General features: G+C 42.5%; 1 protein-coding gene across 7 annotated transcripts in view; it reads right to left on the bottom strand.

Annotated features, from left to right (window-relative positions):
- SVEP1 (sushi, von Willebrand factor type A, EGF and pentraxin domain containing 1) overlaps nucleotides 1-14,775 on the bottom strand; it is a 249,175-nt gene that overhangs the window by 148,881 nt on the left and 85,519 nt on the right. For all 7 annotated transcript variants that reach the window (XR_008316279.1, XM_053296616.1, XM_053296613.1 and 4 more), the window contains 7 exons: nucleotides 11,761-11,868; nucleotides 10,066-10,197; nucleotides 8,918-9,112; nucleotides 7,315-7,436; nucleotides 6,827-6,935; nucleotides 5,255-5,446; nucleotides 4,612-4,845 (listed from right to left, as the gene is read on the bottom strand). Coding sequence is in view for 6 of the 7 variants with exons in the window: in XM_053296616.1 (XP_053152591.1) it covers nucleotides 4,612-4,845; nucleotides 5,255-5,446; nucleotides 6,827-6,935; nucleotides 7,315-7,436; nucleotides 8,918-9,112; nucleotides 10,066-10,197; nucleotides 11,761-11,868 (1,092 nt within the window). In the remaining variant the exon portion in view is untranslated. The remainder of the gene's footprint in view (nucleotides 1-4,611; nucleotides 4,846-5,254; nucleotides 5,447-6,826; nucleotides 6,936-7,314; nucleotides 7,437-8,917; nucleotides 9,113-10,065; nucleotides 10,198-11,760; nucleotides 11,869-14,775) is intronic.

The raw sequence follows: 14,775 nt of genomic DNA, 5'->3' as shown, positions 1-14,775 counted from the left end.
AGACTGAAGGAGGGCAAGGCAAGCTGCCCTGCATTCTAGCCAATTTATGCTATGGTGTGCCTCTGTAGCTGACAGGTGCCTTGTACCATCTGGCTGTTGCAATGGGCTCCCCAGTCTGAGTTGCTGGCATCTGTTGTGACCTAGCTCTGAGTGAGGGTTTTGAGAGGAACTTCCTGGTCCAGGCATGGAGAAGTCCACCATCAAAGGGAGTGGTAGATATGTGAAGGAACTGTGATAGGTATATGGTCTGTAGCCATGAATGGTCCTGGTGAGGGAGCAGCAGCCACTGAAGGTGTCTGGAATGCCACTACACCCATGGGACCGTGTCTGTGCATGGCATCATTGTGCCAAGCAGCCTTGCCAAGGTCATTAAGTCTGCTGAGGGCAGGGCTAAGATCTGCTGCATCTGAGTTCGGAGTTTGTCTTTGCATTCCCGAGAAAGTGTCATCTCGTCTTGTTTTGTGTAACTCCTAGATGGTCTATCTTCTGTGATGAGAAAATATAACTTTTTGGTGTGTTGACTAGGAAATTGTGCTGGGCTAGGATGGTGGTGGCATGGCTGATGTCTGATTCTGCTGACTGAAAGGGCTTCGATCTGATCAACAAATTGTCCAGATAAAGATAAATGTGCAGACCCTGCATCTGCATATGAGCTACAAGGGCCACCAGGACTTTAGTAAACACCATGGGCACCAACGAGAGGCCAAAGGGAAGGGCCCAGTACTGGAAATGTCATTGTGCATATGAAAACCTGAGGAAACGCTTGTGTACAGGAAGTATTGGGGTGTGGAGGTGGGCCTCCTTCAGATCCATGGATGTCAGGAAGTCATTCAGTTGTATGGCCTGGACTATGGTGTGCAACATTTCCATCCAGAACTTGCACTTCATGATTAACTTGTTTAGGTGTTTCAGGTCGAGCACCACCCTACAGGATCCATCTCTTTGGGGGACCAAGAATAAAATGGAGTAGACGCCTCAACATGCATCTGTCGATGATACTGCCTCTATCACGTGGATTTGAAGATGATGAATGGCCCGATTTATGAAAAGGTGTTTCTTGGGGTTCCTGGAGCGGGCTGTTCTAAAGTGTTCCAGAGGGATAGTCTGGAAGTCCAGTGAGTAGCCGTCTTTGATAGCAGAGAGGACCCAAAGGCCCTGAGTTGATTTTTCTGAGTCTATAAGCCTTCCTCCCAGGTGATGGGCAGGATAGTCATTGTTGTTGCTGCTGCTTGTAATGTTCCTGAAGAAGGCAGCATTGCTGAAGTTGCGATTGGATGGCTGCTGTCTGAAGGGCTGTCGGGGCCTGGAGTTCCATGCTGGATGCCAAGGTGCTCATGTGTTTCTGCTGTCCCTGAATGGGGGGGAAAGCTGCGGATATTTCAAAAATTAAACTGCGTAGGTCTGAAGGACAGCCTATTGTCCCGCCTGATGAATGGCATGGCCTTTTTCTTATCTCTGGTTTCTACAAGGACAGGGTCCAGAGATTCCCCAGATAGTTTGGATCCCTTAAAGCAGGCTTCCCCAACTGCGGCCCTGCAGATGTTGCTGAACTACAACTTCCAGCATACCCAGCCACAAAAAATTGTGTCTAGGGATGATGGGAGTTGTAGTTCAGCAACATCTGGAGGGCCGTAGTTTAGGGAAGCCTGCCTTAAAGGCTGAAGAAGCGAAGTTAATTTTTGACTTTGCATCCATATTCCAAGATTTTAACCAAAGGGACCTTCTAACGGCTACATCAGAGGCTAGACCCCTGGCCAAGAATTTTATTGTCCAGGCTAGCATCTGCCATGAAGGCAGCTGCCTTGACAAACTTGTTGAGACCTTGTTTGAGTTTGGTGTAGCCCTGGGAGGTCCTTAAACAACTCCTTGGCCCAGAGAATAGAGGCCCTAGCAAAAATAGAAGCAGCCACAGATGCTTTAATAGATAGGACAGAAGCCTCATGTGACCTGTGTAATAGTTGCCCTTTATGTCTACCAGGAAACAAAGGCATTCCTGCTTTGGCAAGGACTTATTTGGCAGGAAAGGAGAGCTGGTCTTGTGGTAGCAAGCATGACTTGTCCCTTTAGCTATGCAGGATCCACCCTGGTTGCACATGAATGGGAGACTTGATGTGTGAGCACTGTAAGATATTCCCTTCAGGGGATGAAACCGCTCTGGGAAGAGCAGAAGGATCCAAGTTCCCTCCCTGGCATATCCAAGATAGGGCTGAAAAAGATTCCTGCCTGCAACCTTGGAGAAGCTGCTGCCAGTCTGTGAAGACAATACTGAGCTAGAAGAGTCTGAGTATATGGCAGCTTCTGGTGTTCCTGTACCACGACCAATCCACAACCTCCACAGAGGCCACAGGGGCATCTACAAGAGGCACAGAATACATGGTTGAAATGTCAGCAGGTATGTTGTAAAATCGCTTGGGTAAAGAATCTAAGCCTCTAGCCAAAGCCGGGGAGTTCCATTTGTCTTGAAGTACTTCCTTGATCAAAGAGGGGAAAGGAATAATAGGTTTAGACTGAGTTGAGGAGGGAAAAACCTCTGACGCTACAGATTCCATGGCAGCCATGGTGACAGAGTCAGGATTGGTTTACAGTGTCTTACAGGCCTTAGAAAGGAGGATTTCAAAATCCTCCTGTTTGAAGAGCTTAGGTATAGGAGCGGCTGACGAGTATCCTTCATCAGCGGACCATTTGCCCTCCTCTTCAGCCGACTGCACAGGCTGGGAATCAGATTCTGTCTGAGCTATATGCGTTCTGATGGGAGAATGGTGAATATCAGAACCAGAATGCACTGAAATAGGCCTAGATGGTCCTGTAGTGGAATGAGGTAACCCCTGGTTAGTAGGTGGTGGTCTGGCTGGGTAAGCACCTTCACTGGCAATGGCAATGGAGTGTGAGCCAAGTCTGCTCTGAACTGAGTATTCTGAAGGACAGTGTACCAAAATTGGCCTATCCGGCAAAGGTGGATCTGGGGGTGGAAAGGGGTAGTTGGTAGCTATAAGCTGCCTTGACACAGTGGTAGGAAAAGGCCTGGTCAGCCTAAGGATATCAGGAGACCTGTCCCTGCTACACTGCCTCCTGGGAGACCTACTCCTGTTTCGAGGTCTGGAACCTCTGGTATGATCTCAGGGATCTTTAGACTGCTGGTCTTCAGAATCAGATGATCTGTTTCTCGTTTTGTGCCACCTGGTAGGAGGTCTGGGAGGAATCTACCTCTTTCACTTTCTGTATAGGAATACTAGCAGGGTTAGACAAAATGGAGGACTGGGAGCTTTCCCGCCTAAAACTGGAGTTACATATAGAGGTAATCTGAATAACCACTTCCTGGGTAACAGGGAGTGTTGGTTCTGCTGGCAAGATTGACACTGGAGGGGGCAAAGTGTTGCAGTGGGAGGGGGGTTCCCGCTTTCTCCGTTTTTTGGCTATCAGGTGTTTGATCGATTGAGAGAGGTCTGGAGATAGCCTTTCCCCTTGTGGCAGGAGTGGTGGAGGAAAAAAGTCCACAGGAGCCATGGACACCAAGACTTGTGGGGGAGGCAGCTGTGGGGGAGCTGAGGGAATATCATCGAAGCCAGGGTTACTCATGATTATCTTCTGAGGGACAGGAGTAATACGAGCTGTGGTCACTATAATAGGCTGCTGCATAGAAGAGTCAATTTCAGAGGAGGAGGGCGGCTCCAGGTGGTCATCCGACTGCCTCACATTATCATCAGGCCCTGAAGAGACCTGGTCAGAAGGCTGCAAAGGGGCTGAGGGTTCCTCCTGGTGTGGTGGAGGGGCGCTCCTGGAATGGCTGAGTCTCCTGTTGCAGCCTAGGCCGTGCCAATTGTGGTAGTGGCCATCTGGGAAGGAGGCACCTGCTCCGCGGAAGCCCCAGCCCCAGTTTGGGAAAGGTGCACTGATGGGGCCTGTGGTTGGGCCTGATGGCATTTGTTGTAGTCTTCTCTGCTGAGGGTGGGTCTCATGCACATCTGCAGGCTATTTGGGTGTGGTCCCTTTGTTTAGTGTGCTCTCTGCCCTGTGCGACAAAAACAGTTCCTGGTCCTCCGAAAGGGAGGCTGTAAGTTCTGCGTGCTGCATGGCGCTTGAGAAGGAAGAGATAGTGAAGAAAAGTAAAGGGTGTTTTGGGGGGGGGGGGCAGAGAAGGAAAGTACAGGAGCCGGTGAGGATGAAGCAGTAAATGAAGCAATGAGGAAGGAAATCCAAGGCAAAAGAGAGAGAAAAGCTGGAGCTCTTCCAAGGCCCTGTGCAAAGGAGCAAGACAGGACAGGAACTGGGGGGGCTTGACCTGGGGCATTTGGGGATGGTTTCTAATCTGCATTAGAAACCTGTCTGTTGAGTCCTGTCTATTGAGAGCAAATGGGTGTGATAACCCATTATAAAGGACACTCTCCTACACTGGGAGAGAACATCCAGATACAGCTGAGTCCATGCTAACTGAGCAGAAATCTATATCTCATTATCTCCTTTAAAGTGGAAAGAGTTGATAAAAGAGCACGAGCAAGCCTCTACTGCTAAGGCTCCATGATAATGTCATGGCTCTTCTTTTCAAATAGGTTAACTCTATTGTTAAAAGCAGATGTGGGATCAAATAACAAGACTTAATTCAATTTTGCTTACCACACATACGGCCTCTTAGAACCGAACCTGGCCTGCAAAACAGGAAGGCCTTTTCAGCTTCAAGTGAGTTGGTGTCGGCTACAAGCAGCTCAGAAGAAAACTGAAAAGAATACATTGGATCCTTATTGAGAGTCCTTTTCAGTCTGTTTGTGATAGTCTCTAGCGTTTTTAGAAGGCGCTGTTGGTTCTCTGATTCCAGTGTATCATTTCGTTCATCAGGCAATGGTACACTAGCTGGGATTAGGAAAAGCAAACAAACAAACCTCATACATATTCAGAAAGGCACAACTGGTTTTATTGCCAAAATGGCCTATGAGAGCAAACAGAGCAAAAATGTAAAAATCCTGTGATACAGAAGTCAGTGGACACTGCTCCTGCATTTGCTGCATTCTGTATTCTCTCAGTATTCAGTGGAGTTTACTCCAAAGAAAACATAGATTTTGCAGCCAGAGAGGCAACAGAAGAGCCAAGATTGCAGTCATAGAAGCGACAGAAAATGCCACTTCAAGCACATTCAAAAAACTGTAACATTTTATAGTATAGTATTTAGTATTACTAAAAAACTAAAATGTTTAGTTTAGGTACAACTAAACATTGTACCTGAGAAATCATATATTTAAAATAATGAAAAGATTTTTCTTACCAGTAATATTAAAAATTAACTTTATTTTGTGGTCTGACATTGGCACATTCATTTTTTTGTGCCTTTTGACCCTGGAGTGTCCCATTTCCACAGACCCAGGTAATGGTTTAGGTTGTTCCACTTCAGGCACTGCTTCATGGAAATCATCATAAGAATAATCCAGTCGATTTGCTGCACCCCAGCCACCAGGACCTGCCAGTCATTGCAAAATGAGAACAACACCACAAGAAAAACAAGAAACATCCCTCAAGGCTGCCAACAAATTATTAATATTTATTTATTTATTTATTTATTTACACAGACAGGTGTTATTGACTGGTTTGTTTTATCCAGACATCGAGTCCTTCCCAAGGACCTGGGATGGCTGAATTTTATTGTAAATGTTGTTGCTGTTGTTATAGATATCGTCGCAGAATATAGGCTGTTCCCAGTAAAGCTACTTTTTGTAATTGGCTGATGGTGATTTCTGTGGCCCCTATGGTGTTGAGGTGCTCTTCAAGGTCTTTTGGAACTGCACCCAGGGCGCCAATTACCACTGGGATTATTTTGGTCTTTTTCTGCCACAGCCTTTCAATTTCAATTTGTAGATCTTTGTATTTGGTGATTTTTTCTATTTCTTTTTCTTCTATTCTGCTATCCCCTGGTATTGCTATGTTGATTATTTTGACTTGTTTTTCTTTCTTCTCGACTACACTTATATCTGGTATATGTTTGTCTGTTTGTAGTCGCAAGTCCCATGATATTTTTTACATCTTCATTTTCTTCAACTTTTTCAATTTTGTGGTCCCACCAATTTTTGGCTACAGGTAGCTTGTATTTTTTGCAGATGTTCCAGTGTACCATCCTTACTACCTTGTCATGCCTTTGTTTGTAGTCAGTCTGTGCGATCTTTTTACAACAGCTGATTAGGTGGTCCACAGTTTCATCTGCTTCTTTTCAAAGGCGGCATGTGCTGTTTGCTGTTGACTTTTCGACTTTGGCTCTTATTGCATTTGTTCTTAGTGCCTGTTCTTGTACAGTCTCTATTAAACCCTCTGTTTCTTCTTCTTCTTCTGATGATGATGATGATGATGATGATGATGATGATGTAACATGTATTGTTAAAGCACAAAAAGAGGAAAATACAAGACCTAGCAGCATGTGCTGATCAGACCTCACACTCCTCTGAATCACATATATGCAAGATGGATGAAAGTGAAAGTCAGAATCCCAACACAAGTAGGAGAAAGGGGTGCTAAGTTTTTCTTCATCCTCTGCTCCTCCACACCACCACCTTCCACCACCTTTTTACCTTCCATGTTTGCCTAGATTAGCTAACCCAGTGGTTACCAAATTGGGAGCCTCCTGAACTACAACCCTTGTCAGCCCCCGCTACAATTTATTGTGGCTGGGGATGATGGGAGCTGTAGTTCAGCAACATCTGGAGGCTCCCAGTTTGGAAACCACTGGGCTAGATGGATCAGTGGTCTGAATTTATAAGGTACCATCATATGTACAAATGTTTAGGGGTTGCCATGGGGTACGAACTGAAAGATCCCTTGCTAGTGGTGAGTAACAAAAGAATTAACTTACCAATTGCAAAACCATTTTCATAGTCATAATTATATTCTAAGCAATGTTTCTGTGGTAAATCCTCCAATCTGCAGTCAATATCATCTACATCGCTACAAAATGAAGGAACCTGTAAACAGAAATTAGAGTAATAACAAAACAAAACAAAAGCATTCTCTGTACTTCTCTAAACTGATACCTACACAAAGCTTTAACTCTCCTGCCATTAATTAATTTGAATTTTCCACACTAAAACAGAAATATTCATCAGTCAGTTTTACCAATTGAAAGGTGGCAAAAGGATCTTGATTTGTGAATATGAGCACACAAATATAGTACAAATGCCCCAATTAAACATATGTCAGTATTTGTAACAAATAGAGACATTTATTAAATTGCTTCTGATGTTAAAAAAAGATTTTTTCTTAGTTTACATATTAACATTTTTGAGAAAAGCAGTTAATAAATAATAAATGTTGATTGTAAGAAGTTATATATTACTAACCCACCATTTTACCAAGTGCACTCTGAAAAGCCTCCACAAAATTTTTAAGAAGGTTGCTGTCATCACATCGTGTTGCTTTGTACAGCATCTCAAAGGACTTGAAACCATGATTTGCAAAACGATTTACTGCAAAACAATGGGGGGAAAGTACAGTATAACACCTCTAGAAGAGTATGTTGGCCCGGTTTGTAATAAATTATCTTCGTTTGGTAGGTTCCACTACAATGGAGATAACTTTCTGGAGCTATCTGCACAACCTCAGAAGCTAGGGATCATGATTATTATGGCAAAATGTATTTACTACCAATACTAAATGTATTGGAATAGTAAGTGATTACCCAAATCACAAATAGTCCCAGTTCAGATGATCATATGAACTGTAGTTTGTTGGATCATGATCAGTGTTCCCTGTGACAAGGATACCCAAAGGTTGTTGACTACAACTCCCACCATTCAGCCAAGGGCCACTGCAGCTGGGAATGATGGGAGTTGTTGTCAACGTTTATTTTATTTATTATTTATTTAACATATTTTTATACCACCCAAAACTTGCGTCTCTGGGCAGTTTACAACAAAAAATAACAGAAAAGTGAAAACATTAATTAAAACAAATACATGACAACAGAAAAATTAAAGCATTGGTTTATTTATTTATAACATCTCCATGTTACTAGGAACATTGGTCATGAGCAAGCTGAGGAGTCTGTGTGCACCCTCGTTCCATTTCCTCCTCTCTTCACGCACGTGGCTGAATCAAACACTACCTGGTTTTTATTATGATGTCCAAACTAAGGTGTTTTAAACAATTCCAACCAACTAGGATATCACGCCATGATTTGGTATTCTGATTTGTTGAGATTGCTTAAGCTAGTGTACCCTACTCCTTAGGGAAACTGTCTGCTGCTGCCCATTGTTGCCCAGGAAGCCCCTCCTTTGGGCCATAGCAAACTTACTGGGATATAGTGGGCAACAGTAGATGCTCCACTTTCAGTGGAAGCATCATTTACATTTTCTATGCCCTGCTCTTGACACAGCATAGGGAGGGCAGGACATGGGAAATCTAAACTGGTACTATGCTGAAGGAGGAATATCCACTGATTCTGTCCACTACCACCCAGTAAGCTTCTCCACTAGGCCCTAGCAAGCTTACTGGGTGATGGTGGGCAGCAGCACACGCTTCTACTTGACCTCACGAGAACTGAAGCTAATATTGTAAATATAACCCCTGCTAAATGGGAAAAGAGGCTCTTATATTTAGCAGTGGGAGAGCAACTGTCCCAGTTCAATCTAGTATAGCCTCCCTCCAGTGGCTGATACTGGCATGTCTCTTATGTTTCTTTTTAGATTGTGTGTACATAAATACTGGGCATCATCCAGGCTAAGTTAGTCATGACAAGTCCCACTGAAATGAATAGGACTAAGATGACTACTTTGTCTAATTGATTTCAATGGTGTTGAGTCATATCTAACTAGTCTGGATGCTGCCTGTGATTAATAATAATTTAAGTTGCAATTCCTGTTTCTTGTGCCACATCCTATTTCTTGTACTGCTGAGTAGGCAAATAACACACTTGATGCCTGGGAAAAAGGGAAATAATAATCCTTACAAGAACAGTCAGGCCACTCAGTAGAATAAGGTGGATTCCAGATACCATCTGCATAGGCACAATAATAGTTTTCATCTGACCCTGCTGTGAAGTAATATCCATCCATGCAATGTAATGTGCAGTTAACTCCTGTCTCATCTTCTGTGCATATAAAATTCCCATTTACTGGGGTAAAGGGAATTTCACACGGAGAACCTGAAAAAGACAAACATTGGAATAAGCTATGAATGGAACTTCAAACTAATTAAGGTAAAGAATGCAATGAACTATAAGGACATGGATTTCGCAAATGTGTTGATATTTCTCCAACTTTTGCCATTGATTAGAAAACATAGAGCAAGGTTAATCAAAGAGCAGATGTTTAAAAAACCCACAAAATCTAACCTAATCTTAAAAAACCAACAAAACTTGCACTCTTGCATAATAACGCTCTTGTGCAAATGCTTAAAACTGGTGTGATCATACTCCTGCAATACTACTTACATTATTTCACAATTTAAATAGTGTCGTGGAAATACAATCATGCCAGTTAAAGTATTTGTGCAGGAGTGATCTTGAGCAAGAATGCTGGCTTTTTTTTCTCTTTTTTTAAGTGCCTGAAGAAATTAAATTCCTGAATTGGAGCAAGTGCACTTTGTCACAGTTTTCCATTAGGTTCATGTTCATCTTTCCCCTCTCTCCTCTGTCACTGATATGCATGTGTGCATTACTAAAACACTACAAAAAAGCAATATTGATGCTATCATACGTATGACTGAATCAAAATTATTTTTGCATAGTGTTTTACTGATGTGCTGTGCACTGGTAAAACGCCACACAAAAAGAATCTGGATACTACTATGTACAGTATAGATCATGTATATGTATAGACTGCCTTTTTGCACACTGGTAACATAGGGTGGGAAGCAGAAGAGAGAGGAATGAATAGAAAATTGGAGCAAACTATGCATACTCCAACTTTCTGTACAAAATTCAGAAATAAAAAACTAGAATATTGAAGGATTCTTAATGCATTGGCACCACTTCAGAAACAAGATCAGATAAGTAATTTGGAATTCCAAAATCTAAACAGAAATTAAGAGGAAGATAGTTTGAATTATCCCTCACTTGTGCAAGTCATTTTAAATATATACAACACCAAAACAAACCTTGAATGACTATATGGAGCTCACAGGTCCTGTTATTTCCTGATAGGTCTGTGGCAGTGTATTGGACTACTGTCTCTCCTTTGGGAAAGAGATCTCCAGGTGAATGACTTCTAGTTATTGTTAAGGCTGCTCCTAGAATAGTCATAAACAAAGAAGTGAAGCAGATACCATTTCAGTTCTCCTGCTGTACAAATCTGAAGTCCCACCAGTCTGTAAAGACAGAACCAGAACCGTTCTGCACTTTAGATTCCTGAAGCAAACTTTGCAAACCACTTATTCTGGTTTCAGTCATCTCAATGAAATCTATGGCTAGGGCTGGTCCTTTCATGAGGCAGGGTGAGGAGACTGCCTCAGGGCAGCTTATTGAGTTGCCAGCAAGGCAGCAGGTACTGTAAGCCTCTATCACTACCATCAGAACAGCTCTAGGACTGAGCTGATCCTTTCAAACTTTGCAAGGAGTGCGTCTCCTCACATTCCTTGCTTTGCAAAGCTTGCAAGAAGCACAAGGAGATCAGAGGACGCTCCTGGCAATCTCCCTCCCTCCTTGTTGAGACACTTTCAAAGTTTTCAAGGATCAGTTCTGAAAGGGGATGGCACCCACAAAGGGTACAAGGGAAGGCCTCACCTCCAATGCCACAATATCTTGGGACATTCCTGCCTATGGCACATTCCAAGATATTTCTGGAATCAACTGGGCTTTCTGTGCATTCCAGCCTTAATATGCTCCAGTCAATCCTGCCATTTTTTGTTCACAAGGACAGCAAGGCAGACATTTTCTACTTTTCCAAAATGTGTTTATAGGCCATAATCCTCTGCTATTGTAGTGTGATCTGAGTAGAAAAACTGAGTATATATATAAAATTGTATAAGGGCGATGAAATACACATTTCCACACTGCAAAGCTTTTTCAATGAGCTTCTTTAGTGTGCAGTAAAAGATAAAAGTTTAAAAACATACAAAATATAGATATGTGTGTGTGTGTGTTTGCTTATTTGTTGAATGAATGAACAATATGGAAAATTATGTTAAAATTACAGTAAGACCTCATTATTTGCGGAGCCGCTAATATTTGCGGTTCCGCACATCCACAGGTTGTCTAAGAGACACCCATTTCCAGTATTTGCTGATATGGAAGAGTTAAAACCCATGTATCCGCACTTCCTAGAAAGCCGAAAGTGACCTCAGAGTTCACTTCCGGTTGCCATTTTGTCTAAAAGAGCCCAGGAGCAGCCACTTTGTGGCTCATTTCTAAAAAAGGGGGGGGGGTTCAGGGGACTTTACTCATTTTGGGGGTATTCCTGGACACATGGGGGTATTCCTGGACATATGCAGACCCTCATGGAGCATAGCTGTGTTTTGCCATTTTGCTGTCATTTTTTTGCTTTCCCCCTCCACCATGGAACCTAACCCCACTTTCCCCATTGCTGCAATGCCTCGTTACTCGCTGTGGTAAGCGAGGCATGGAACCCCCACGAGTAACGAGGTTCTCCTGCATGTGTTAAACATTTCTAGAACAATGGAGTTTCCTATTTTATCATCCTAATTGGGGACATTGGTTAATTAATTGGTTTAATGTTGTAAATATGTTAATTCTACACATTTACAAATATTTATTTATAATAACATCCATGCTAGTGAGTGTGAAAATAAAGGCCAAAACTTTTCTTCCATATATATCCAGTCAAAGTGACTCACCTGAGTTATCTGAAAACTGTGGCTCCTCCCATGCTACTCGGTACTCCTCCTCAGCTACCTGAATGGGAGGTGGAGATCTGCATTGATCAATAACTGGGGGTTCAATGTCTAAAGAATTTGAAGACACAGGATGAAATTTGATCACAAGAAAACAGCAAAATGTAATCAAGCTTATCAAGACAAACTCAGAAATGACATACAAGTTAAAGATAAACATTCCCAGTCGACTTGTGTGTCATTAGGACAGGAAGAAAATGATTTCCTGTCAATAAACGCAACATAGATATTTATACATTATGTTAAAGAAAGCAATAAAAAATTGAGGAGCTAGCACTACATTTTCAACAAAAGCAGATGTTCAGCTGTCCCCCTCTTGCTCTCAATTGCCAGACACTACACAGACTACAGCAGAAGATCCTAAGCATATGTGCAAAGGCAGAAGCTCCATGAAGTTAACAGAGGGTGCAAGTTCACTGATGTGAGCTCTTAACTTCAGACATGTGTATCCAATAAGACTGTTCACTTGATAAGAATCAGAGAAGTGCTTTTAATAGTAGGCCTTCTCTGCCAAAGCACATGCCGCTGGAATACTGCCAGAATCCCTCCCATATATAACAACTGGGGCTCAACATACCCAGGAAACTACATCCTCTGCTATGTCCCATTGCTATCTCCTGGGGCTCATCAATTAAGTCTTGCAAGTTGTGCCCCAAATGTCCCTTACAGCATTATTTCCAGTCTCCACAGGAATGGAGGAAGAGAGAGGCAGTATCTTCTTACTGTGGAGAAGATAGGCTTGTTTTCACTGGCATTATTATGTTGCTATGAACTCCTCCCTTAAAGCTCCTACCTTAAAAAGGGGAGGTTCAGAGGTGAAGTGCATCTTTCATTTTTTGCTCTAAAAGCTTTGTCAGTCTCAACAATTTTGTCAAATGTGTCCCCTTCATATCAACCGGCTTTTGTTGAGTAAAACCATTGGTCCTGCTAGTCTAGTATTGGTCCTGAAGCTCTCCAAGGCTTCAGGGCCAAACCAGAAATGGTTTTAATCATGTCATTGGTCTTTGTGTCTTTAGTTTTTGAAAATGAATGTGGGGTGGTGAAGGTGGCGGCAGCGATGATGATCAGGAATGGTACTGGAAGGGTAGAATTTTTTAACCTAAACATTAATTAAAGTTATTACTATTATTTTACCCCTATGCTGCAGTCCTGACAAAAATGCCCCACACTGCTGCTATTGGTGTCAATGTCAGCTTCCCTCCCAAGACAAATAGTAACTGTGGGATAGGAGAAGCATTTTCACTGGGCTACAGAATGGAGAATGAGGTTAAATGCCCTCTCCCTATGCACTGAAATCTCCAGTGGCTGCAATTTAGGGGGAGGGGGTGTTCGAGAATACTCAACTATGGGCTCTCACTGTGCAAGCCTGCTGGAACAAGCAGGATTCTCATTCTGGGAATGTGGGGTAGAGAGGGGAAAATGAGACCAGAGAGGATCAAATTGCAAATAATAATAATAATAATAATAATAATAATAATAATAGATCATAAGACCAGGAAAATCATGACCATCAATCATGCTCTGCACCCCCGCAGTGATGTCGATAGGATCTACCTCCCTTGCAGCTCAGGTGGAAGAGGAATGCTGCAAGTCCATCAAACAGCAGAGGAGGAGAAAAGAGGCCTTGAAGAATATATAAGGGACAGTGAAGAAGATGCACTTCAAATGGTCAAGAACGCGAAAATATTCAACACCAATGAAACAAAACAGGCCTACAAGAAAGAACAAGTCAAGAACCGAGCAGAAAAATGGAGAAACAAGGCCCTGCATGGTCAATATTTACCCAATATAAGTGGAAAATCAGACATCACCAAGACCTGGTAATGGCTTAAGAATGGCAACTTGAAGAAAGAAACAGAGGGTTTAATACTGGCTGCACAAGAACAGGCACTAAGAACAAATGCAATAAGAGCCAAAGTCGAAAAATCCACAACAAACAGCAAGTGCCGCCTTTGTAAAGAAGCAGATGAAACAGTGGACCACCTGATCAGCTGTTGTAAGAAGATCGCACAGACTGACTACAAACAAAGGCATGACAAGGTAGCAGGGATGACACACTGGAACATCTGCAAAAAATACAAGCTACCTGTAACCAAGAATTGGTGGGACCATAAAATTGAAAAAGTGGTAGAAAATGAAGATGTAAAAATATTATGGGACTTCTGACTACAAACAGACAAACATCTGCCACACAATACACCAGATATCACTGTCGTCGAGAAGAAAAACAAGTCAAAATAATCGACATAGCAATTCCAGGGGATAGCAGAATAGAAGAAAAAGAAATAGAAAAAATCACCAAATACAAAGATCTACAAATTGAAACTGAAAGGCTGTGGCAGAAAAAGACCAAAATAATCCCAGTGGTAATTGGCGCCCTGGGTGCAGTTCCAAAAGACCTTGAAGAGCACCTCAACACCATAGGGGTCACAGAAATCACCATCAGCCAATTACAAAAAGTAGCTTTACTGGGAACAGCCTATATTCTACGACGATATCTATAACCATTGACAATAAAATTCAGCCATCCCAGGTCCTTGGGAAGGACTCGATGTCTGGATAAAACAAACCAGTCAATAACACCTGTCTGACTGTGTAAACAAGAAATAATAATAATAATAATAATAATAATAAATTCCTTCAAGGCTACATGGTTGTTAAGAAGACAGGAGGGTTTGCTAGATTCAGGCTAGCAACTTTACCACCTTTTCACCGATTTAAGACATAACTTCAAAGAGGTAAGCTATGCCACAATTGTGAAAATGTCTCACTTGGAGACTCAGAAAAGCACAAGCCCAAGAATCTTCAGAAATCTTGCAGTAACCCCCCACAATCCCCCTTTTTAAAATGAACTGTCTTTTGGCCATTAATTCAGCTACTAAAGGTGATGCTAGAGTGATGCTAAAAAGATGTGTATAACTTGAGGGTTATACACATATGGGGTTGAGACTGCCTTGG

This window comes from Hemicordylus capensis, chromosome 2 (assembly GCF_027244095.1).
Source record: "Hemicordylus capensis ecotype Gifberg chromosome 2, rHemCap1.1.pri, whole genome shotgun sequence".
NCBI lineage: Eukaryota > Metazoa > Chordata > Lepidosauria > Squamata > Cordylidae > Hemicordylus > Hemicordylus capensis.
This window is presented reverse-complemented; position numbering and strand designations above follow the sequence as displayed.